Genomic DNA, 27,159 nt, shown 5'->3' with positions numbered 1-27,159 from the left:
GATGCTCATATCTCCTGTGTTAAGCTACCCCATGCTAGTAAGCCACCAGCCACATAGAGAAAAGAGCAGTCATTTTGCCTTCAGCGACTTGATAGTTATAATTAAATACGCGTCCTTTGTTTCCCCCGTAAAATGTTTGTCGCTTATTAATCACACTCATCTGTCCACATAAATCTGACACTGCATGGTGTGAAAGAAAAGCACCATCCCAGCAAAGATTTGCAAGATGTGTGCCCCATTAAGAAATTCCGCTGTCCGCTTGTATCTTGGTACGACGTTTAACACAAACCGATTGGTGCGCTCCGTTGATTAATCGATCACCATTAGTCACAGTAAGTTTTAATGCCCCCTCGGGGTGCTAATTTTATTCTACCGATATGGACATTTCTAGCGCTTCGTACTGTGCAGCTACTTAAGAATTCAATCTGAAACTCTAAACGAAACTCTGACATACCGATCGGCGCCGGTGGACAGAGTGCTTCTTCAGGTGTCATAATTGATACGGTCCTTATTTGGCGGACTCGTCCCATGGCGGACGGATGGATTAAACCGAAGACTTTCAGCGATGCGCACGCATAAAAATTGTTTCGGCCGCGCGTGCGTACGTGACGGCCGGGCCAGATGGAAGCCGCCTGTACCATAACAGAAGCAATGTCGCCATCAGCGAAAACACACAGACATTGATTTGGTTTCTATTTTGAAAACATCTTACGGGAGCTGTAAGCAACAACGACCAAAAAAAGAACAACACACCCAAGCTTGAGCAAACGCTTCATTCCCACAAAAGGAACGCGGATGGTTTGGGTAAGTCGCGCATACGCTGCTCTTCTTCATGGTAGATAAACTGGAGAACAATGTCAATGTCGAAACAAATGCGATAGGAGCCCTCTCGAGATATTTGGCTGAAGTACCGGGACACAGCAGTTGTCTTCCGGCAAAGATCTATTTACATTAACGACCACGTAACGTAAAACAATGTACAAACTGTATCGCGCAGCAAGAAAACACTGACAGATGTTAGAAGAATGTTACAACCACTTACAGTCACGGCAAAACGTTGATGTGACACAAATTCTGACCAGCGCGTTTTCCTTCCCCCCGGGTACCTGGGTTTCGGGAATCATTAATTACGAAGCAGTCCAGAGTGCGGTGTGACGGATAAAAAAACAAAACCTCCACCGGTGTGCAGCACTAGATATCTAGGCAGTGGGCACCTCTTACCATTGCGCTGGGTCAAGTTTCCCGATTTGGCCACAAACTCCCACCCAACCGGATCCCGCGAGCCCGCGAGATGTGTGAGGGCGAGTTGGCGAGCCCTCGCAGCATCTTTGCCCCCGTCCCCACCGCACGTTTCCCGAATGGCTTAAGAATTTACCACGCCCCACGTCCACGTCGCCTTTTCCCAACTCATTCCCGCCCGATCGTGCTTCAGGGTAAATGGGTGCTGTACCGTGCTACCGGTCTAAAGCACCGCGAAGAGATCTTTGTGAGGTGTTTTTGTATTTCAACCCTCGGCTAATATTTACCTCTTTATCGAAGCGGTACGGCCGATTAACGCTCCCGGATGACGCACGGAACGGCTGCGGAACGGACGAATCAAAGCGGTCTTACCCTGGTCCGGTTGGTTCCGTGTATGGTTTACTTCTCGGTTCGTTTATTACGGTCAATACTCTATTTCCTGGCGGTTTCCGGGATACCTTAATGTAGGAGCGAAATTTTCCACCCTCGAAATTTTGGGCTTACGGTCACGGAACGATACACGCACCATAAACACACACAAACACACACTAGTCGCTTTTCCGCTTTTCTGGCGTGAACTACGTTTTTTTCTCCTGCTTGAAACTTGTTTTCAGCTCGAGTTTACAAGATGTACCTTTCCGGCAGCTCGATTCTGTGTTCGAAATTATTTCGGTCTACGCTTACTGCGATTGACCGATTTAGACTCACTTGCTGAGCATCGCCCAGTGTCCCACTCGTGCAGAGGGACAACACTTATTCAACGTGCGCAGACACAACACACACAAACACACTAGTACACAAATTGAAGGCAAAAGATAGCCACAAACGGGCAGTGATTGCACTGTGTTAAGGCACCGTTTTATTGAACAACTCTCGGACTCTTGAGCTACACCAACCTGATCCCCATGGGCCGATTGTAGGATGACAGATGGCGCGCGGTCTCTATGCCGTACTGTGTCTCATACAGCTCGTTGGCCGTGCAGACATTTGGCTCAGCGAACTTTCGTCCAATAACCTTGATCTGCCCCGGTCCGGTGGGACACTCCGTGGGCAACTTTGTGTCGAGTCACTTCAGATGATTTTTTTTGCTTCTCGGGGCTTCCGTCACCTTTGCTCCCGATACTGTGGCGCCAGGGACTTCGGGCACTCGTTGACAGCTGGTGACGAGTGACACTCCACTACGAAAATGCCCACAAATCCAGCTGTTGGTTAAGCGGTTCTGACCACTCGCCGAGTACTTCGATGCTCGTAGTGATCCCCCTGCCAGACCGCGAGTTCGTCGGACATTAATGTTTGCTCTATTTAACGGGCGCGCTTCACGTTACGGTGAATAGAAATAATGAATATGCAGCCAGCTCGTACCCCGGTGCTGGATTCCGCTATTATTTCCTTTCCGAGCGCAGTGTCTCAGGTGAAAGAACTGTTACTTGCCCTCGAGTGTTTCGCGAATCGGTACGCTCTCCTCGACTACGAGGTCTGGCTTCCTTGCGGGAGTCTTCGCTGATTCGTGCAGGCGAAACAGATGAAATCGGTACAGATAGAATTCCAGAACATCCAGTGATCCTTTGCAGGAACGCTGCCAGGAAGGGTGTATGCCACTGGCTAGATAAGAGACCTTATTCGAGGGGAATGGTAGTGAAACAAACGTTTGATTTGTCGTGCACGCGCAAACTCTTCGGCACTTTGTCGATGCTTTTTTTGATGCACAAATTTGGCGCACCACACGCACTGCACCAAATGTACGCACACTCCCAGAAATGGTTACGCACGATCACAAAACACGCCACAACCTGACCTGACGTCTACGATTTCACGTCCGTTCGGGTTGCACGCCAACGCGATACTGACGCAGCCCGGGCCGGTTAAGCTTCACGCGAGCGGTTCGTCGCGCGCTACGCGAGTGCACATTTGCGCGCACGAAGAAACGAGCCAAAGACTTGGCTGTAAAAAGGCCGCAAACTGAGGGGAGGCGGGACGGGCAGCATACCCAGGGTGTGGCGGAGTTACGTTTCGCGGCACAAGGGAGAGAGGACTTGCATGCAGCCAGCCGCAGCGACGCAAGCGTTCGACGACCGGGACGCGCATTTGGACGGCAACGCTCTTGCGCGCTCTTCGTGGTCACGGACTCGAAACGTGGGGCCCGTTCGCTCCGAGCGTCTCGATTGTGTCGATTGTATGTGATTTTCTTTTCGAAGCGTGTGGGCTTTCTTGCCCGAGCCCTGGATTGCTGGTCTCGTTTTGCGAAAGGTGGAAAAGTATTGGAATCCTTGCTGGATGTCTTCACTGAATGACTTCTTAGACCAGAACTTTGGAGAGACTTCTGGAGACTTAGTTTCCTTCAAATATTCGTGTTGTCGAAGAACATTACCTGTACAATTACTGATGAAGTTCGACGGCCATCTTTTGAAATTCGCACGAAGTACACAATGCGGCAATATATCACTTAGTTTGTAAAATGATTGACAGATTTGTAATACACTGCTAGCATAACACTAATCAGTCTTCCACATTAGCGCAACTGGAAAAGCTTAGTAGTGAGAGTGTTCTGGTCTCTTTACTCTTGAAGAAAATTTGTCAAGTATTGACTCATAACACATAAGATATAGTGTTTTCTCACCTTGACACGCCTGGGGGGAACCAAATTCTTTGGAAGCTGTGTATGACTTCAGGTGTTTTTAGGTTTGTTCTGTTTTGTGTTTACCGTTTGCCTAATAATCAAACATAAAGAAATGAAACATACTTCAACACAAAAAAAAATTGAAAAAAAAACTATTCTTGTGGAGTCTGATGAAACGTTTGATGAAACATTTCAATTTATTTATCTTAACTAGTGTCGGACAAATCTGATTCAGATTCATGAATCTGAGTGAATCTTTGCACTGAATTAATTAAACGGAATCTCAATTTCAACGTTTGTAGAATCCTTCAAGAATTATGATCATCTCAGACTCCAATCATTTCGATTTGAACCTCCAGAGCACTGATCCGTCAGTACTCTGACGATGCATGCAGCTTTTGAGAGTCGATTCTTGATTTGAATGACTCCTCAATAAAGATGCATACGAATGACTCTTCTCAATAGATTCTTTAAGGACAACACGGACGGAGATGTATCAAAAGGGACTTAAAATCCGATAACTTGTACAGAAATCAGCTGTTAGTGTCTCTAGGGAGTTTGTTAGTATATCTCACCGAAGGTACCCATCGCATCTGGGACTCCAAGATCAATCGCTTGCTGCAAAAGAACGCTCGCGCAATGGACAAGAAGCGTAAAGACGGCGGATGAGAAAGCTCACTTTGCTGTAGCTTTCTTCTCCAGCTGCTCCTGATACTTCCACCGCCAAAACGTCACCCGGGCATCTCCACACAGCTTGAACATTTTGCAATGCATAAGCGATTCCGAGTTTCCGTTTTCTAACCAAACGAAATGGTTAACCGGCCGGAGCGACTGTATTGCAGCCGGTGTGGCGAACCGGTTAAAGCGATCAACGAAACTAAGATCCAAACTGACCTGAGAATCCAAGAACCCCCAAACCCACAGGAAGCTAATGCTCACGATGGGCGCGGGGCAATATGCAGCGGAGGGGCGTTGCGTGGGAGAAGCTGGGGATAAGATAATTCCCTTGTTCCCAATTCCCCTGCTCACTGATTACCAGCCCTCCCCCTCACAACTCCTCCGGCAACTCTCACCCGTACAATCGAAAGCCTTTTAGCAAACAGCCATGAACCCATTGGCGTTGAAGGGTTCGCCTACACGAGAAACGAGCGCGAGTTCATTCAGGCGGGGTTGTGAATCGAACGATGCGAGAAGCAATCGCACAAGACGGCGGGTTAAGGTGAGCCGTCGGTGTACTCACTTGCGCAAATGCTTCGAGACGCATTTTCGAGGGCGATTTGCATTGGTGACGGGAAAAACAATTGCATCCGATTGGGCATGGGAAGAAAAAGCGCGTATAGCTCAATGTTGGTACAGAACGAACGAAACCCTAGAAGGGAATAATGCGCTTTTAAGCTAGGTTGTTTAAAATTGGAAGTAAACAGTGACCATCTTATCATCTTTACCTCTTTTAGGTTCAATGCGTTTAACCCCCGTTAATGTGTTTTCCGCCCATTTTCCTCATTATCGCGACGTGACACAAATTAACTTCATGATATACAATTTAACCTTCATACCGCAGTGTGCAGCATGCGTTCCTTGTTTTCCAATTACCTTTCAGACACCTATGTAGTTCTGCCTTGTTTTTTTTTTTTTTTGCTTTACCCTTTCGCAAAAGGTGACGCTTAATGAGTACACAAAACTAGGCGTGAAGTGTGCGTAATTTTTATTTACTTTCAGTCAACATGCGAGCGTGTTCAGTACGGAAAATACCATTCTACAGTCCAGTCCATTGCAACACTAAAAAGGCTACCGCGCTGTAACCCCACCGGGGTACGGTGTACATAAATCGCTGCCTTAATGCACTCTTGGCTGCACTTTAAATTCTTTCGCACCTTCGATACATTTTTGGGGACTGTTCCTTCCCTGCAAATTAAAACCTTTTGTGTATGTTTTATTGCCTTTGCTTGCTTAACCCTTTTTATCCTGTTTCGTCTGGGAAGTGAATTAAAGCGTGAACTTGATGGCGATCAACGCTCGGTGGTGCTTGTGCAGTGGAGAAGACACAGCAACCGCGTCAAGGAAAACAAAGCAAAGTACGCGGTGAAGCTCGGCCAGACATGTTTGGGTGCGTGAGTGTGTTGATCGTGTGTTTTTTTTACTTTCAATTTAACTGACTGACAGCCAAATGGACGGATTTACGACGACATGAGCTGTGGCAGATCCTGTCTGCACTCATGAGGCACGATCGTCTGGCAATGATCGCAACGCTACCCATCGACCTTTTGGCCCAGGAACCCGTGCACAATTGTGCACGTACACAAACGGTGTTTAAGAGGGGGGGGGGGGTTTATGACCCATCAAGCATCCCACCAAATCGGTGCTTATCGGTGGTACTCGCTGCCGACACCAGAACCGCACCGCGAAGTCGTCGAAGGCGTTGCTCCTCATCGATTCGACGCGAACGCCCAGGAAGACACGATGATGGATCGGCATCGGTACTCTAGAATGCGTCTGGTGTGCATTAAAGTGTGCTGATGAGCATACCGTGTCCACCAAACCCCATCGGTTCAGCTGTTTTGTGGACCCCGGGATCAGAATATCCGGCACGAATGCGCTGCCAAGAGCTGCAGCGCATCGAACGCAAGTACGTTTTGCAGTTTTCAATCTCAGCCACCACCTCCGCTAAGACGGTGAGTCATAAATCATCTTTCATTCGATTCGCCAAACGAAGGGACTTCCATCAGACTGGAGAGAGAGAAAAAAATGCAACGGATTGACCAAACGTTTTCACCAGCTTTCGCCAGCGTTCGGGGTGGACGAGTCCAGCACAACCGACACGACGTCGAAACTTTGACGATAAACGATGGACACGAACACGCACTGCGCTTCGATTATTGCAGCTAACGAGGTTTGAGGAACGGATGCCAGAGGTCGCAGCTCCGATCTCCAACTTCTTTTCACCGGCACAAAAACAACCAACGCATCGGAGACACAAGCTTTCGTGCAGTGAAGTCGGGTATATAATTTATACCACATCACATCCAGATGCTTTACGATGCACCAGGGCACTATTGCTTCCTAGTTCTCGTACCGGGTTCTAGATTGCCTGCCGATGCTGCTCGGTTCCATCGTTGCGTAGGTGTGATCTACACCGTGTGGCGTAGTTGTCGTTACGATCGGTGTCTCGGAGCCTCCAGAGGCAGGCAAGAACCGTCCCGAGAAGCGTACGTTTAGTTGCAAAACTGCAAATGTTCAATCATCATGTCGTACAGTTTATCTCCCTCTGGACGAGTTAATCTTGGTCGCAGTATGCATTGCGCTGGGGCTGTACTTTATAGAGCAGGCTTCACTGACGGGTGATTGTGTGTTTAGATTGATCGTTTCACTTTATGACGTTCTCGGGGGAGAGCGAAATTGATCGAATCTCGTTACCGTACGCGAGCAGTATGATAAGACTGTCTTAATGCTACGCTTTATGGATCGTTTACTTAGTTCTGCCTGTTAAGGAGTAATTCTAGTGATGGTAAAAGATAATTGCCAACTTAATAACGCACATTTTTTATCCCTCTATAAGAAGTTGTATGAACGAATTTGTTTTTGTTCTTGCAATATTCTGTTTTACAACCACTTGTAAACTATTAAAATATCCGTAAAGATGTTTTACGGCAATTCTATCCCAATTTTCTATTGAATTTCCCCTGATCCTTAACCCGGAACGATCTTGCCGGTGTACTTCAACTACCAATTGTTTGATTGTCCAAATATTTAACCTTCACAATGACAGACAGCCGACTCATCTCCCCCATCAATTTCGATGTAAGATTAACGAATCCAATCCTCACCGGCAATAAAGTAGCTCGCGCTCGTTCACATCTATCCGTCTGTCTGAGTGGGACGGGACTGCAATCAAACCGTAGCAAACGATGCACTCTCTTCGCGAACCCTTCTGCAACACACACGATGCAACCCATTAAAATAAAATCGAGACAACCCTCAAGGGATGTAGGAAAAGGGTGGTAAAAGGGGCGGGAGAGGGGTGGAAAACCTACCCCAAACCGCTCCCAATCGCAAGAAAACTAACGAAATGGAGCGCACGAACGAACAATGCTACATAAATCAAGGCGCAACCGAAGGCTTTCCAGCGACGAAGCGACGTGTTGCTTGGTGGATCATCCTTCGCGATCGCGGCCCACCATGGCCATGAAATTGAACTCATCGTTCGAGCAGAAGTTGCAGCGTACGCTTCTGGTTCTGCTTGTGGTGTCTTTGCGTAGCTGCGGAAGCTGGCCCGAGCTTAATAGCTCCGGTAAATCCCCTTTTTTGGCCGTCAGCTTCATCACCTCATCGCACACACACACACACACCCAATACTCGTATGTGAAGGGGGTGGAGAAAAAAACAGCGAACACAATCCGTTCCAGTTCCGAGCTGATCGAGCTGATCAACCGGATCGGATCGATTATTCATCGATGTCTTGTGCGGCTTTCGTCCTTCCTGGTGATTTTTTCTACCTTTACGTTGCCTTCCAACCACGATCACCCACTGGTGACTTCATTTCACCATTGGCACCAAACCGACAATATCCGTTACAGTTTTATTAACTTGTTATAGCGGCCCAGACAAGGGCTTCCAACCACCCCCATCCACTAGACCCTTTCCCGCCTTAAAGTAAACGAACGAATCATGATGATCATGTTTAGTGCTGGGACCGTGTTTTGCTCTAACGATCCGACCACAAGCGGATCTTCGGAACAAATATGGCCATACCGGTGCGCCAACAACGCAGGCAGTCGGTACGAGACGCGCACCGTAGAGCATGTTTCACCCGATACCGAAACCGTATTCCATATTCATTGCACTTACTAGGCCGATGGTGCGCAGGAAGTGACGAGGGAAATGGTAAATGGGTAAACGGAACAAAAGCGTTTGTCGTTACAAACATGGCAGACGCTCCAACCTTTATGGCCATTACAGAGACCTCTCCGGGATTGTCGGGATAGATTATTCAATGCCAAACTCTCTTCATTTCCAACTCCTTCCAAGGGTGTGTGGGGATGGTGTCGGGCGAGGAAACATGAAGAAATAAACGTTAAAAACACCGGGAGTGGAATCGTACGATCGATTCAATGCTAATGGCCGACAGTTAGTTGGTTTGGAAAACGAAATAGTACCAGATCCGCTTATGTTATGTTAGAATTGGAAAATAGAGAATGGAGAGTAGGAAGTTAATAAAATTAACAACCCGATTAAAGATCGACAGAACCAAAGTGACAAAGTCCTCTAGTTGCAGCACAAAGAATCGAGGAAATTAATCTCTTAGTAGCTATATTCTTTCCCACTTCTACTGTCAAATGTCCGTATCAAACGTCAGAACGATTTGACACCAAGCTATGAGGATGTGTTTACGCAGGGAGGGTTGATTTCTATGTAGAATATCTGATTTAAATAATGTTTTTTTGGTCTGTTCTATTCACAAAACATTAGTTTGCTCTTAACCTAATGCTAGATTAGCAATTTAAATGTGCTCACAGAAGTTCACATAGGAAATGGAGACGTTCTCATGCACTTTGTTCGAGCCTACCATAAACATTGCGCTATTTTACATACCAAAACAGCGACTAGCACTTGAGTTTAATCAAGTACAACACGTACAATAAATTCTCTCCCTTCCATTACGTAAAACGACATGCATATGCAACCATTTTGACATTCCAGACCCTTGAAACACATCAGAATATGTGTACCTTCATCTTGTACGTGTCAATAGTCTATTTAACTTTATCGCTCAATAAATAACCTTTTGCTCTCAAACTAATTGACGTACGGCTGGGACCAAACGGTGCAAGGTAGCCTCAATTTGCTACCGATTTGTAATGCCATTCTGAACTATCCTCCTTCAACGCCGGCGGCGATAGAGTGACAGAAAGAACTGCAAAGTGCAAAGCTACTATTTGCAGATACATTTACTGAACACTCATTAAGCTATGGTGCATTGGTTAAGGATTTTTGCGTCATAATTTTTTAAATTTTACGTTCACAGATGACCTATCTGTTAGTGATAAGGTTGAGCAATTTATGCATAGTTGAATCGTTTAACTTATCTATCGTTTACTATTTTCCTTCAATATTTTTTTGTACTCGAAAAATGCTGTGAATGTCTGACGAATAAATGGTTCATGCAAACAAACGGAGAAATTAACTATTTTCCAAGAATGCTGACGTCGTGATTCGCCCGAAGCATACCGCATGTACCATCGTCTGGTAGGAAAAGTGCCGAGCACAACACCGCTCATCCCGGTTGGAGAGTTGCGGGAAAATTCCCGTGGCATACCCTCGCATGACCATTTGACGAAACCAATTTTCAAAACAACACACCGCCAATGACGGGCGCATATTGTAAGTGGAAAGGTGACCCGATTACTTGCCCAACGGCATTTCCTATCATCCCCCCAAACATGTTCCCATCAAATTGCAAAATTTCTGCACCGCACTCGCCTCTCCGGTAGTCCAAAGCCTCTATATTAGCTTCCCGCTGCATCTCCTCGCAACACACAATCACTAAACCTTGCGGCACAAAAAATGCTTCCTCATGCCACCGACGGGAACCGACCCCTCCCAGAGGTGGTGATGAACTTTTCCTTCAGTTTCCGCGTCACTGGAAACCAAGTGCGAGGTGTTGGGCACATTTTCCTTTCTCCTTTCTGCGTGCGGAGGTTTTCCTCAATGTTGTTCGCGTGCAGTGCGCAACCGTGTGCGTGCTAAGTTCATAACAACGTCTGCTGTTGTAGTACATAATTACTTAGACCCACTTCCGATCGGTGTGTGAGCGATTGCTAAGGCTGTGGTTGGTCGGCGCTGGTACCGGTGTTGTTTTGTAATTAAGCATTTCTTACGCCCCTCGGCATCAGTCGCCATGCGAAGACGGAACGAACGCTGGTTGTAGCGTGTGAAAGGAAAAACAACAACTACCGTTGACAGTTTTCGACACATTTGAAAGCAACTGTCGAATTGAAGCACGAGGGAAAGGTTCGTCGCTTGCTGTTGAAGTCTTTTGTTTTTCGCTCAAATTTGAGCGAATTAAAGATTGGGCACGTAACTTTATGGAAGAAATTTAAAGAATATAATTAAAGAATCATCGGATGACTTGATGAAGTTAAAAACAGTATATAAATCAGTCTATAAATTAGTCTATAATGTTGTTCCTTTGCCAAATAAAATAATTCATTAAAAACACATCTGTTTTTTTTTCTTAAAATGTCAAAGCGAAAAGGGCAGTGTGTGTAGGTTTTATTCTGGCTAGGACACGGGAAACAGAACATTGTACCTGGAAGTCCTCTTAGAATGTTCTAGCAACATTGCCCTTTCCATATCAAAGAAATCTTCCGGCAACTGTGTGATTTGCGACCCATCTGTGGGCCAATTTATCGTCGGGATATAACCGACAAGCGCATCATTCGTTCGCAAACATCTAAATCCTGTCCAGTACACCTTCCAAATCGGGCTAACTAACAACAACAAACCACACAGAAATCTCTTCGTCATGCTCGGTCCCGCGATCTCGGGACGATTGTTTTGCTTTTACCATAACCGTACGTTAACCCTGAAACGCACCCGGGCAACAACACCATGCAAAATCCGACCTCTTCCGGAAGATAAACAAGGGCTGAGCACAATGGCTTCCCCCAACAACAACGGCCGACCACTTGTGCGTAGTGCGTCAACGCTGTATATCGGTGTGCTGTATCGGTTGCGTTCGTCCAACTCACGGCAGAAAGGAGCTCATTGTTGGAACCATTTTTACCCCAACGGTGTACTACGCGTATTGATTTACGAGTCAGCAATTGCATGTTTATCTTCCGCCGGTTTGTGCGAGAACCCACAATCGTGCAGGTCGATCGCTGTGCTGAAGAACTGTACCACACGATCGCTCCGGCAACTAGGATCTCAACCGGTGCGCCTTCGGACGGAACACCGCCGAACCACGCACGCAGTGTGTGAGTGTGCGCGCGCTCACATGCCGCCTTATTAATCAAACTGTAAGCGCATGCCAAAAAAGGCAAACGTTAGGTCATTAAAAACCTCGAAATTGATCGTTATGCACGATCACCATCGCTGATTATCATTCCGCATTCGATGAGGACTGGCTGCTGGCTGAGATTGAGTAGTGTCAGATGGTTCTTTCGATGGAAACGAAGTGGCACAGGCACCGGGACAACACGAACGAGAGTGTGTTTTTATTTCCCTCTCCCCGGTAGACCGGTAGAACTATTTTTCCATACGATTTGTTAAACAGAATGCCGGAATTTCTGACGACTGGCGCTTTGTTTGACCACACCGACGAAACCGATAGTGGTGACGTAGTGAAGGACTTTTTTCTCCATTCACAAGTCTTGAGTCACCCCAAGGGGAAGAGTGTTTAGTAAGGAATTAACTCCAAAGAACGGTGAGCAGAACAGTTCGGCAGTATGCTAAAAAAAAAAACATGAATCCGTCGGCATGATTTGAATCTGTGACCGTTTTGTTTCAATTTTATGGTAATTGGTAAGGTTTGAATAGCTCCACCGTAAGCTTCAACGTTGAACATCGTAAATATCGGCACTAAAATTACGCGGCGAATGCGATCGCAGAGCAGATTTTGCTTCCTCAACACCAGTGTGTGTCTTGGTAATGCGGAAGCTGTCCCTCTTTTTGAACAACAAAAGGACAAACAACGTACGGAATCTGCAAACGTATACTTTTTTAGAACAATCAATTACCTAAAAATTACAATTTGAAATTGTAGAATAATTATAGTGTATGTTAAAGTAGTAGTAATGATAGTATATAATACATTTAAAAAGATTACAAACGTTATTTTAAATTCGTTCAGATTCGTTTCAAAACGTTTTTTACAGTTTGATTTTTTTACCGATAATACTATTCTTTTGACAGCAGACAGTTGTAACTGACGTGTCACTAACATTGTCATTCACTACTGAATGTACATCTTTGGTATGTTTGTTATATTTATTAATTGTAAAGTAAGTAAACCACTTTGAAAAACAAAGTTTCCAACGCAAAATGTTATCTTTATAAATTAATATTGAGTCATGAAAGCTCGACCTTGCCTTGCTACATGGCTGCTGAAATCGCACCGCGTGTCCTTTCGCGCAACCAATAATTCCCTCTCGATCGCGCCTAAAATGGAACGCAATATCTGCATAACCGCATCACGGTTAATGTATGTTTCGTGTCGATACAGAAATCATATTCAGCTAAATGCAAAGTAAAACCGAACAAAAACGGTGCGGGGCAAGTTGACACTCTATCTCGCATCCGACACGTCCGACATACCCGTGGCATGGTGTTTTATCGTCTTCCCCGTGTCGCTGTGCCTGGGGACGGTCGGAAATCATTGGTCGTGATTGAACTTGAACTTGAAAAATGTGCGACCCTTTGGACCGTTCCCCGGGGGGCTGAGCTTCCGGGTTCCACACTTGCCGGGCGCGCGCACACTGTTTTCCCTAGATGGGCATAATATTTCTGGCAACGCCGGTATGCAACACAACAACGGCATCTGTTGTTCTTTTGGCTGTCGTGACGCAACTCGCTTGATGATTTACGGCACATCATTATTAGTAAGGAAACAGTTTTTTCCACAAATAAATAACAAAAAATCATAATTTCAACAGTTGCTTTGTAGAAACATTGAGTTCAGTAAAAAGTCTTTCAGTTATGCTGTGGTACACCCAAAGGCATTACCGATGATCAGCTAGCAAATAGACTATTTGTAATGGAATAACCTATCGAAGTGCTAAGACGTGGCCGTTTAAGGAAACCGGAACATAATTATCCCCAGGGCGTTAATCAAGCAAATGGCCATAAACTGGTGTGAAGGAACAAAAAACGTTAGAAAACCAAAAACTAACAAATCGTTTGACAGCCGTGACATCTCGTCCGGTGACGGACACATCGCGAAAAACAGCAAAAGTTCGAAACAGCTTCGTACACTGTAGACACTTTTAGCGAAAATGTTTGTTTAATCCACTCCCGACGGTGACAGCTCACAGGAAGAATTGAACGATCGTTGACTGATAGCGCCGCAGATCCGCACAACACTCTTCTGTCCATCAACCCTACACAGCCCGGAACAATCGTACGTACGTTAACACGTTTTTCCGGCCACTAATGGTGCGCTTGTGCATATCATTTACTGCCATGAAATGTGAGCCCGGTATTTACCCGGGCCAGCGCACCATTTGAATATCGAAAGTGTAGCCCTCGTGCCGGGGGCCCCATCATATTTGCCGGGCCGGAATGTTTTGTTTACCATCCGTAGCCTCCGGTAGGGCTGGCGCAAAGTATGAAATACTTTTATTTCCCTTCCTTTTCCGAGATGTCATGCATAAATTTGCTTCATCATTGATTGGGAGCAGGGTTCGTTTGCTTGTGGAAACTATTACCGTTTCCAAAAGGAAGCGCTACTTTCATGTGCGGTAGTTTGTTCTGCTTTTTTACGTCCTTTTGCGCACTCGCGCAGTTATAGTTTGTGGTATGCAAATTTCCTGTTTCCTTTCTGCCAACATGACAGCAAACTGACAGTTTTGCATGCATTATTTCCTACAATCCAATTCCGCCGGCATGGTTTCTATCGTTTGTAAGCTTTTGTTTGTTAGTTTTCCCTTTTATTTTCTTTGAAATGTTTTTTTCTTCTGTTGTATCAACTTTCTTACATACAAACATACATAATTTACATTAAACGAACTGGTACTCACTAAGAGTTCTTTTTTGTTTCAATTAGAAATATCGTATTTTTTTTTATTTGCATAAAATATGAACTTTCCTAACCTTCCTGCGCGTGTAATACAATATACCTATATCTCTCATTTGTTGTATTTTTTCTCCTATCACTAACAACTTATTTGTTTCGGCATTATGTTGCGAAAGGAAGTATTAATGTACCCCGTTTTTTTCTCTTCCCGCTGTGATTGATGTTAAACGTCACGCATTACAGCAGCAACTAAGAAAAGAGGCAGCAGAGAATGGACAAATCATTATGGAAACAATAACAGCAAAAACAACCCAACCACCAAACCGAGTGCAACGATTTGATCGATCTCTTGAACGAGTTGCATAATGTGCATTTCCCTGAAAGCGGCTTCAATCGGCAAAACGTTTGCCCAACGCTGTTTGTTATCTCTGTTGTTTCATTTACTTTGCCGATGTTGCTGTGTCTGTTTTCATATGTTTTCAGGTTTTTTGTTGTTATCTCTTTTCATGTTTACGCATGTTTGTTTGTGTACATCACACGCCTTGCTTAGTGCCGCAGTTCCCGAGCAGTAGTTTGATTTTTTTTAGTTTTGTTACACATTTTTCATCATTTCCTTTCCGATTTTTGCCTCAAATATTATCGTCATTATTTTTTCTCAATTGTTTTACATTGCTTATGTATTTTTTCTACTTTTGCTATTTGCTTCATCCACTACTAACCGGGCAAAACAATCGGATTTATTTGAGGTACCTCTGTTGGCATATCTGTTGTACTCTCAGTTGTGGTTCAATTGTTTCCCTCTTATCTGCTTTTTCAGTTTCTTTCGCTTTTCTTTTGGTTTGATTTTCATTTAGTTTGTGTTACATGCTATTACTTTTCTTATCACCTTCTTTTTCCCATTTTCCTTTTCTACTTGCAGTACATGGTGTGGGTCTTTATTCAAGTTTCTTCTCGTTTTTCATCATTACAAGAGCGCGCTTTGCTACATTTCGTTTTCATTCGCTGCACTAGCATCGACCGTTTATGCTCTTTGCGCTCAATTGCACCACTTTGTGCAACTTCGAAAAACCACTTCAGCGATCCATCACCCAGCTCTGCCAGCTAAACGTTAGACAGCCGATCGTCCATCAGGGGGGAGGTCTAGGCAATAGCACCCGCTTTCTCTCCCTCCCCCTAAACAGGGGTAGATATTTTACAGCCACAGTGCTCTACATTACCATGTTCCAAGTACGTGCGGCTAAAGCGTTATGTGGTAAAGATTCAATTTTCCACTCTTCCCTGAGCGGCAATGATCCGGTATGTGTGTGTGTGTGTGTGTGTGTGTGTGTGTGTGTGTGTGTGTGTGTGTGTGTGTGTGTGCGTCCGTGTCCGGTGAAGCATCCGCTGATGATCTTCATTCGACTTTCACTGCAGGTGGCTTTGTGTAACGTTTCGCCCCGGTTCACCACGAGCGTGGTGCTGGTGTAGTAAATCATCGGCTAGCAAGAAGAGGGCGCTTCACGTTTCAAATCAATTGTAACGATGAAATTTTAACACTTGCGATCACTACAGCACCCCCGCCCCAAAATGTGCCCGATATGGCTCTCAAACGATCATCCTGCTCGTGCTTAACTGACCCATCAATCAGCTACTATCTTTGGCTAAAGAGGCCCCGTAACCAAACTAAAGCATTCGCTCCTTTCTCGAGCCGGCAGAGATTTTCCCGATCCACACCATCCACTGCCGGTCATTTTTCACGCACCATTTCCCGCGTCATTTTTGTGATCGATGTAAAATTTGAAAAGGTGAAAAAGAAAGATGCAATGAACAAGGCTCGTCCTCGCTCTCTTTTGAAGGAAAACCGGCATGACCTAGTTCGCTACCGTCAATAATGAACAAATAAAAAACACCGGGGAGCGCACTGTAGAGTGTCCATTTTGTCTTTGCGTTTTTCCTTCACCTTAGACCCTTTTCGTGAACGCCCGCTGACCGGCGGTCATCAATCTTCCGAACCGATAAGCGGCAGTAAGTGCTACGACGAAAGGCGACCGATTGTTATGCAATCGATAAATTGTTACTCTTGAACTACCTCCTCTCGTTTTGTGTGGCATTTTCCCATTCACTTCGCTCCGTTATCATGATACGGTGGCTGACTGTGAAGTTATTGTCGGCAAAAAATATACATTTCGTTCGTGTTCAGTTTTGTCTCGCCTATTGAGAGGGACAAACGAATCATGTAAGCGCGGCCCTTTTACTGTTGACAATCTTTTTAACCATAACCAGGAAAAACGGAAAACTGACCGTGTGCCATGCCAGATGGCAGTATCGATGGTAGTGGACAATATGCATCAAGCGCACAAAATCCATTCAATGCAAACGAAATTGGTTTCGATACACTTCGGAGGGGGAAGACGTTTTGCCCACCGCACAAAACAAGCACGTGCAGAATTACGTATTTTGTCCTCTATTTTTATTCTATTGCACTGTGGCACAAGCGAACAATTTAATTCAGGCAGCGAAAGGGATCGTAGCTCTCGGTTTTTAGTTCGTTCGGCACAAATGTGCTTTCGTGTTTCGTGTATGTAGACAAAGTATTATAGAATGTTATAATCAATCAAGACATTAATATCGCAGCAGCTCAATAGCCTTGCGAGGTAACCGTATGTGTAGCACCAGTACTGTCGTGAGTTCAATTTTTCGTACAACCCAAAACATCATCCGGGGAGACATCGAAAAAGGAAAAAAGAATGAAATGAAATGATTGCAATTCTTATTCACACTTTGATAAACAAGGGTTGTTCTCAACGTGAAAATGATTTTTTATGAGTTGATAAACAGCCTAAGTGACACTAATCCTAGCATACACGTTGAACTACTACAACTTGAGGCAAGCTCTCTTTCAAACGTCTCACTTCATTATTCTTTCAGCAATTCATTACATTAATGTGTTACCGTCATGCGCAAAAGTAGATAGCACCTTAAACTAGTTTCCGTACATCGAAGATTAAATATTAAATCAGAAGAAGGCGAGTTCTCGGCTGCGTCGTCGTTCAATCTTTAACTACTCTTAACTCCTATTTTTACGACCCACTTTCATATGGGTCCCATTTAAAATGCTCTGCTGTCTATATAGACCAGCCACTATTATTCGCATGATTTAATCGCCTCGGTTTTTTAGCAGCACAAAGCTTCTTAACGTGTGACTTACGAATGCCACGCGAGGTAATTAACATTGCTACCATTTATCCACCACCCCACGTACGTCTTTGGTGTGTCACTTTTTGCCTCGTTTTTTTATTACTTTTCTGTATTAAAATGTCAAAAATTCAATTTCAATTTTACACTCATTACACACCCGTCGTCGTCGTCGTCGTCGTCGTCGTCGGGCACAGTTGACCTTCGAAAAATCGGAATCGGTAGGTTGGAAGAATTGCAGAAACAGTCGTCCCGGTTGGTACGGTACCCGGTTGGATAAAAGCAGTTTGGCAGTTCAAACTCACCAGAAAAACACAAACTGACAAGGACTACCCAAATGCCTTGACGTTGCGCCCTTACGACTGCCAATTGATTGCTTCTGCTCGCTTATTGCTTCATTATATTTGCAATGGTTTAAAGATCAGTCAGAAAAAAAACTTTTATAAGAAGTGTAAAGAGTTTTCTTAGTGTAAAGCGGACTCATACTTACATTACTGAGCAAAGATAGTTTATTGTTTTTAAACATCTTTAACCGATCTCTAGACGATCTTGTACGATGACATTAAAAGTGTGGTCTCGCAGGTACCTGCGGACGATCATGTAGCAAAAGTTTATGATATATTGAATTGCACAGCACAAGTAGTCGGATTTTCCATTACTTCTACTTTGTTTTTCTTTCTCGTCGCTCTTGTTTTGTTTTCGTGGGTATACACTGAATGGATTGAATTCCCGTTTTTTGCTCTTACACACCTCGCGCTCTAGAATATCGTTATCTTGTCCTTGAAATCCAGTGCACTCCATCCCTTTCCAATGGATTTAGTGCAGACGAAATTTCGCTCAACCACCACCATCTCGCTGTTGGTGTGTGGTTTCCCACTCTTTTTGACCGGTGAACTGCTTTTCGGCCACTGACGATGCGCTCCATAATGTCATGATAATGAGGTACGCAGTCATTTATGCCCTTGTCTCTTCTCTTTTAATTCCCGCAACTCCTCCTAAGATGTGAGGTGGGTTATCTGAGGGAAATAGTCTTTTCTTTTTTAACGGTACATTTGAACGTTCACCATGGACACAAACGAAAAAAAATGGAAAGAAAAACGGAACAAGGGAGACAACGGGCCCGTCGCCGGTTGCTGGGGGGATTTTTGCTACGGTTGTGTGCCCACGAATCGGGGCCAGTGGACTCGCGGATCTGCGCGACAGACTGCAGACGACATCATTACGCCTACTCTGGTCCCGGTCCCGGTGCCCGTGGCCTGCAGCAACCATTGCAGCGAGCATCCTCCTCCGTAGTGTAACCTCTTTTGAAGGTTTCTGCAGTGCTTCATACCAACGCAAACATCAGCCCATGAATGGTTCAGCAGGTCCAATGGAATGAGTGTCTAGCCACATATGGTGTGCGGCTAGGGCAGTGGTTTGTTTTGTGCCACACGAACGGTAGCGAGCTTGTGTTGTCGAAAACGATCCACCATTTCTTTGCGTGTACACCTAGAACACACACACGCTACACCATGAATGGTTTGCTTCTTTAATACAGCTCACTCGATCTACAGGAACCAAGAGTACCCATTCTGATGCAACTGGTCATTGTCATCGACATCCTCCTAATTCTTATCCGCCCATTTCAGCGAGATATAGGCTTATACTACAGATTAGTTATATTGAACCGAATTTACAGAAATGCGTAAGCGTATACAGGGTTTTACAACTAGTGAACGATATCGCTTCATAACCATCTAAATATTGATACGCTGCGTTGCACGGATATCAAGATGAATTCCAAAGGCTTGGTCACAGTTCTGCCACCTTTTGTAACGACACAGTGAGGTTGAAACAGGGACGGTTGAAATGATCCCTTATTGGAATCGAAACCCTGTGCGACAATCCCAATTTACTGTATCACGGCAGCAAATAAAATTAATGTGGCGCTCGAAGGTGAAAAACCAAAAAAAGGTGAATTGAATCGCCAAAACTGAATATGGTTCAATTTTAATAAAACGATCCACGAACATTTCTAGTTGTAAAACATTATCCTGTTTATTATTATTCGCTTACGCGATTAAGCATGTTGGGCTCGCCATATGCAATCTCTTGTAAAACCCTGTATTTCGTAATTAAGGTGGAGAGTCTCAAACCTCGCCTCAGTATGCAAAGGAAACCTATCTGATTTATCGTCCTCCACATCTGAGGACAGATAGCACGACGGCACGTAAAGAGATGGAAAGTCCAAATTATGAACCTTAATCTCATGCTTATGGGTGTTAAGTAGCCGGAGTGCCAGCTATACAAAACGTGAATTATGACTGGTTAAAATGGTGCCGCATGCAGGCCGCTGGTTTCATTGACTAGTGGTCAAACACACGATCGACCCGATAGAGCATACCTTCATTTCCAAATACGGACAGCACCATTAAACCATCGATGCTACCGATAAATACATTTCGTAAAAAGGCAACTAATCCATCGCCAATATAAGATTTCTCAATGCTTTCTTCCGAAAGGGTGGGACGCTTTTATCTATACCGCTGCGCGTGTGATTAGAGAGAGAAAAACAAGCTGCTCACTAATTACCTTGCGTTCCGGTGGCACGTTTTGAACGGACACGCATAATCTTCTGCAGTAATCCTATTTTACAAGCGTTTATTGACCGACTATAAAACAGTGTCACCTCCTGTAAAAGGAGCGTGTCACCTACAACGAATGCTATTGTTTTGATGCTTCATTTTGGGGCAGTAACTTCCCATCCCGCGCATTTGTAATGTGAGGTTTGCGTGCTTGTCAATTACGTTTTATTGCCGTAAATGCCTTTCCTGGTGGGCAAACTTCTTGCGATCTGTCCTTCATAAAGCTATAAACTTTTTTTGGGGATATTTAGTGTTCAAAACAACCTGTTTACACGTGTGCTACTAACTCTCGCGGTGCCCTCGGGTTCGCCCAAGGTTAGGTCGTCTAAGTTTGGACAATCGCACGTACCATCCGCTCAAAACACTCCCCCAACAAACTTCAACTCCCGGCATGGTAATACATACGTAATGCATTGCTTGTTGGCGAACGGGAATCAATACCAGAAAAAAACCCAATGAAACCTTTCGAGCATTGGTCCCCAATCCAGTAGCACACACACACGATCTCCCTTAACCCTGACATCGTAAAGAAAAAAGCTTTTGGCAACCACACCCTCGGTGGTGGACAAGCGTGGTTTCCACCAAACATACCCACCGGGGTTCGCTGCTACCGGGCAGTGGACCAGAAGTGTCCAAAAGTTTGCCAAGAAGAGCAAAAAACGCGCGCGCGCAGCGCACTCACACACACCCGAATACGTAAAGTGAAACAGAGGTTGCATAGGCAAAACCGCGCATTGCGAGTGGGACTGCTGAAGGTCTACTGGTGGTGATGGTGGACCGCCTAAACCGCAACCGCCATGAGATGCTGACAGACATTCTACCAAGTGCCGGCCCCGGGGTCCCGACCAGTCTGTGTGACTTTTGTGCTGCGGGTAATAGGGTGGGTGCGTAGTAGAAAACGGGCAGCTCCCGAAATGGGTGAAATAAAACAAAAAAGTAACATCCAAAAGACGCTCAAGCTCGTTCGACCAAATATGGCAGGCTCGGTTTTGGTAGTGTAAGGAACAGTTGTGGTTTTTTTTTCTTACCATCCTTTGCCGTACGTTGGCGATGATTGCGAGGGAATGGAAGATCTAGCGGATTCGATAGCGCATACACACACAAACACCGAGTGTTCATCCCAGGTGTCGGAACAGATTGGCCTACTCTGTATGTGGAGTGTGTACTACCTAGAGATGGGACACAAGAACTAAACGGAAGTACAGTTCGATCAGTTTTTTTAAGTGAACGAAGGAACTTCGTTCGTCGAATTCTGTTACTACGCGAATAAATACACCATACAGGCGGAATTATCTCTATAGACAGGTCAGACGAATTATGCGGTAAAAGTAATAGTAAATGTAACGAAATGTGTAGCAGGTTTAATGACGTTCATTAAACCGCTTGTAACGCAGGTTGAACGGAATGTAATAGATTACAGATTGACCGATCTATCCGTCGAATGTAGAAATATTTGACGAGCGACTTGGAACGGCAAGTTCCAGCGAACTGCCTGTCGAGTATAGGAACAGTATCTACTAAAAAACGAGCGAGCTGCCCGTCGAATGTAGGAACCGTTCGTGAACACCCTGGAACTGCTGATTGAGCGAACTACCCGTCGAATGTAGAAACATTTGGTGAGCGACCTGGATCGGCAGATTGAGCGAACTGTATGAGTAACTGTACCGTTCGTTCAGTTCTTCACAAAGAACGAACCGGTTCGCTCAAGTTCATACGAAACTAACGATTTACCCAACCCTAGTACTACCCTGCAGCGCAACAAAAGCCACTATCCAACACCTTCGCTGACAGGGACGGGCTTTAAGCTAAGACTACAAGATAGAATATGTACGTATAGGGTTGTGCTAAAAAATAAATAAACACACACACAAACGGCATATGATCACGATCGGGTCGTACACCATTCAACCGCGATATGATACATCGTGCGCGACGTATTTGCGTGACAGCAGGGGCTGTGCACCGCGGGATTCGGGTGGGTGTCAAAATTTATGCAACTTTTACGCCAACCAAACACGGCCTTCTCCAATGCCTGCGCGGTGTCAGCCCTGACTGGGCGGTGAGTTTGTAGGGAGTAGTGATTTGGGAAGCGATATTGGGCGATATCTTGGCTGGCAGGCAATGAGACATACTGTCTCACAAGAACAGTGCCACACAGCTGTGACAGCGGAGGTGTCTCTACCCTCCCGGGTATCGCGTCTTACGTGATGACGAACCTTGGCCTCGTGTCTCCTAACCTGACATAGGCACCGAGATAAGAAGCTATCACCGATGGTTTACCTTATGCAAATAGCGTTCTGAACCAGTGGTTGACTTACCCCGGGCCTTATGGTCTTCGACGCGTGACTTCAACTCCGAGCTCCGATCACTAGGACGATCGTAACAGCTCGCTGGGCGCAGGATTTCAGCGAGAGCACACACTCCGCTAATCAGCCGATGGAAATTAGTATTTTATTAGTTTCTTCCCGTGGTTGCTCCAGTGACACCTTCAACTGGTCTGTCCTGATACGAACGGCGTGAAGCGTATGCTAATGGATATCGTATCAAATCACGGTAGCGCACTTAATGACTTCGGTTACGACTAACAAGCTGTCTTCACAACTGCGACACCTTGGTGAATATTGACGCCTACCGAACGGCGATGACCACACATAACGCACCACCAAGAAGTTCCGAGAATGTTACGAACCGGACTAATTGGGTTCTTAAACTGGATTTTTTGCTTACTTTCGCTCAAAATTGGTTATTTCTACGCTGTGATCATTCACCAGTGCTACCATGTACCGATAGCCGGATGATCACATGATCGTAAAAATAGCCAGCTCTTCAAGGAACTCTCGGCCAACCGTTGCAAGGAGTTCGCTCGTTCGTTAAGACGCACAAAAACACGTTCACACACGCACTCACGCAACCATCGCTATGCAGCATGCATTCGGACGAGAATTCATTAACGATCGATCGTAACTGTTCAGCAGTCGTCCGAAAACTGGTGCAGTTCGTCCGCGTTGGATCGCGAAAAACTTTTGCGAATTCACTCCACTCGCACGGTACCCATCGCAATGCGTCGCACCGCAGTCACGGTCAGGAACAAATGGGAGAAACCGGGCTCGACTCCATGGACGAATGTGGTTTTTGCCATTTTTTGGAAGTTTGCTTTTATTAAGGTGGTTTTGGCCGGTCCGCCCGTGTCGTCCTTCCGTCACGAATTCCGATTCGGCTGCAGCACCATAAACCGCGGCACAACCCCCGACAATGTCCGACGCGTTGGAAGCGGATTGAAAAATAAATCCCACCACGTACGAACGCGAGACAGCGGTCCACGAGATATTCGAGATCTTCTATGAGTCAGCTTTGGGATGTTGCTCCCGTTGTACGTACGGTAAAGAACTGGGTACACATTCAGTTAAGGATAGGTTCGGTGCACTGGTTCTTTGGCGTTGCTGCCTCTCAATCAGATTTACTGTTGTCGTCGATTTTGGTGATAGCAAACACACTCTTGCCAAACGCTCTTCGGTGGCGTTTTACTGCTTCGTATTAAAATGTCTCACTGCTCAACAAGCCCGTCAGTTTGGTTGAAATTAACCTCCCATCGTCCGGCTGAAGGTACTGGCGTGTGCCAGGTATGCTAGACTGAAATATACATAGACCCACCAGTGGCGCATTAGAGCGTACGAGGGCCAACAGCTAATCTGTCGATTCTCATCTGCCCACGCTGGACTCCCACCTGGGATCGAACGGGGGACGGCCTCCTCACCATTCCGCAAACGGTTCGGGTACGAACGAGACCTCGCAGTGACTTAGCGAACGCACCAGTATCGTCATTCGAACAGCACCAAGAGGACAAAGTCTCAGGGCTAAGGGGTTCACTAAGGCAAAGATTTTAAATATGCACACAAACTATACATGAAAGCTGCTTCCTACCTTCCTGACGACAGTGCCCATATGTTCATTGGTAGGAGGACCGAGATCCGATGCCGACACAGTCCCTTTCGAGTGATGGTAGAAACCTGTATGCGTATTGTAATGTTCGATCAATCTTGTGACGGATACTCCATCAAGCTGCGAAGGTGGCCAACAAAATGTGTGTACCCGCGAACAAGCCAATGAACGATCCTATCTCGTATTTCCCTTTGAAATACCTCCTCCACAACAACACAACAACAATTACATTACAACATTACAGGAACACCCGAATTTGGGTGAAAATTAAGGCTTGTACAATAGAAACACATTAGTTGCAAAGACAATGAATAATGAGAACATTAAGCGAGCCAGATGAACGTAACGATCGGAAGCATGTGCGAGTTGGTTTTGGTGTGATTGTGGTCAGCGCGCGCGGATGACGATTGGTGGCTTGCCCCATTTTATGGTCGCCTACAGAACCGTCCAAGGACTAAAGTAAACGCACACTTGTTTTTACCTGCGACAATGTTTGGTGCAATACTGTGCAAAGTATTCGCGCAGTGGAACGTTACTTTCGGAACACCACCTACACTTTCTTTTTTATGAAATCATATATTCTTTCCCGAAAATTGATGCCAAAAAGTTCAGAGAAAACGTGACATAAAGTTATTTTGGTAATATTGTCATCAAAAGTAATATAAATACTATTGTTCGTTTGAAATGCGTTTGAAAAATCCCGGCACGCACTGTTGCATTCCAAAATCGATAATCCAGATTGCCTCCACGCGACTGAGTAAGCACGCAACTGCTATTTGCCCTTAGCGACATCGAGCCGGCTGTCAAACCCGGCTTGTTGCAGCTGTCAAACATTTGCATCATTTTTGTTAATAATTTTGCATCTCGTCTCGCCCAGTGAATAAACAAAGTATTGCTCATTTTCACAGATTTAGAAAAGCTTCAATTCTACCAAAATGGTCGTCCGAGAGTATAACGAAGAGATGAAGTACATCGAACGGCTATCGCCGAACAGCTTCCTGATAAAAAAAGGCTTCCAATCGAACATGAACGTGGAAGGCGTATTCTATGCCAACAGTCGGCTGGAAAAGCTTATGTTCGATGAGCTGCGCAACGCCTGCCGGCCTGGAATGACTGGTGGATTTCTTCCCGGAGTTAAGCAGATAGCGAACGTGGCCGCGTTACCGGGAATTGTTGGACGGTAAAGCATTCTTTAGTAGGATATTTTGTAGAAAGCACTGACTTAACTGTAGCGCTGTTATGCTTCATGAATACTTCCAGATCCGTCGGTCTTCCGGATATTCATTCCGGTTATGGATTTGCAATCGGTAACATGGCGGCATTCGATATGAGCGATCCGACCTCAATTGTTTCACCCGGTGGTGTCGGTTTCGACATCAACTGTGGCGTTCGTTTGCTGCGAACTAATCTGTTCGAAAAGGATGTGCAGCCGGTGAAAGAGCAGCTAGCTCAGAGTCTCTTCGATCACATTCCCGTAGGTGTTGGATCAAAGGGTATCATTCCAATGAACGCGCATGATCTGGAGGAAGCCCTGGAAATGGGCATGGATTGGTCCTTGCGCGAAGGATACGTTTGGGCCGAAGACAAGGAACACTGCGAAGAGTACGGCCGCATGTTGAATGCCGACCCGGGCAAGGTTAGCTTGCGGGCGAAGAAACGTGGTCTGCCACAGCTCGGTACATTAGGCGCCGGCAATCATTATGCCGAAATACAGGTGGTGGAAGAAATTTACGATAAATACGCCGCTAGCAAAATGGGCATCGAAGAGCTCGGACAAATCTGCGTAATGATTCACTCGGGAAGCCGTGGTTTTGGCCATCAGGTAGCAACCGATGCGCTGGTTGAGATGGAAAAGGCCATGAAGCGGGACAAGATCGAAACAAACGATCGGCAGCTGGCGTGTGCGCGTATCAATAGCCCGGAGGGTCAAAATTATCTGAAAGCCATGTCGGCCGCTGCCAACTTTGCCTGGGTGAACCGCAGCTCAATGACGTTCCTCACAAGGCAAGCTTTTGCGAAACAATTCAACACCACGCCGGACGATTTGGACATGCACGTTATCTACGATGTTTCGCACAACGTTGCCAAAATGGAGGAACACATGGTGAATGGTAGGCCGAAGCAACTGCTCGTTCACCGGAAAGGATCGACCCGTGCATTCCCACCACATCATCCGCTAATTCCCGTGGATTATCAGCTTACCGGTCAACCGGTGCTTGTCGGTGGATCGATGGGAACGTGCAGCTTCGTGCTGACCGGTACCGAAACGGGCATGGTGGAAACATTCGGTTCGACATGTCACGGTGCCGGTCGCAGTCTGTCCCGTGCCAAATCGCGCCGAAATCTGGACTACAAGGACGTACTAAGGGATCTGGAAGAGAAAGGCATTTCGATTCGTGTCGCCTCACCGAAGCTGGTGCAGGAAGAAGCACCGGATTCGTATAAGGATGTTCGGGATGTGGTTCAAACGTGTCACGATGTAGGTATAAGCAATAAAGCAATCAAACTGCGTCCGATTGCAGTTATTAAAGGTTAAGAAAAGCTTGAACGCATTCATTGGCGTGTTGTGAAAACCGGGATTTCTAATAAAATAATTTTCGTTCTGTAATAACCAGTGTAAAAATGTCAGATAATTCTTTATCCCCCAAGTAATACCACACGATGGTAGGTCACTGTAGTATTTACAAGGGCGGTTTGAATGACATTTCACAGTGGGTAGCTCTGTCAGTGCGTGTACAATTTTTCATTTTTAAATACCTTCAGGCACAACAAATTCTATTCGAATTATGAAACTCCTTTCCATTAAGTATTATGACTTCATTAAAAACTATTTT

The 27,159-nt window shown here is 45.5% G+C and overlaps 1 protein-coding gene across 1 annotated transcript; it reads left to right on the top strand.

Annotated features, from left to right (window-relative positions):
* Nucleotides 1-25,184: 25,184 nt before the first annotated feature.
* Nucleotides 25,185-26,896, top strand: LOC128304052 (RNA-splicing ligase RtcB homolog). Its single transcript, XM_053041176.1, has 2 exons — nucleotides 25,185-25,505; nucleotides 25,586-26,896. Exons 1-2 carry the CDS (start codon nucleotides 25,261-25,263, stop codon nucleotides 26,859-26,861), a joined length of 1,521 nt encoding a protein of 506 aa, XP_052897136.1. The 5' UTR covers nucleotides 25,185-25,260; the 3' UTR covers nucleotides 26,862-26,896.
* Nucleotides 26,897-27,159: the final 263 nt, after the last annotated feature.

The sequence above is a fragment of the Anopheles moucheti genome, chromosome 3 (assembly GCF_943734755.1).
Source record: "Anopheles moucheti chromosome 3, idAnoMoucSN_F20_07, whole genome shotgun sequence".
In the NCBI taxonomy this organism is placed as follows: Eukaryota; Metazoa; Arthropoda; class Insecta; order Diptera; family Culicidae; genus Anopheles; species Anopheles moucheti.
This window is presented reverse-complemented; position numbering and strand designations above follow the sequence as displayed.

Excerpts from the sequence above, each read along its gene's own strand:
- LOC128304052 (XM_053041176.1), top strand. The coding sequence starts at position 25,261 with ATGGTCGTCCGAGAGTATAACGAAGAGATGAAGTACATCGAACGGCTA. Across the intron at positions 25,506-25,585 it reads TTACCGGGAATTGTTGGACG|ATCCGTCGGTCTTCCGGATA; the intron begins GTAAAGCATTCT and ends GAATACTTCCAG.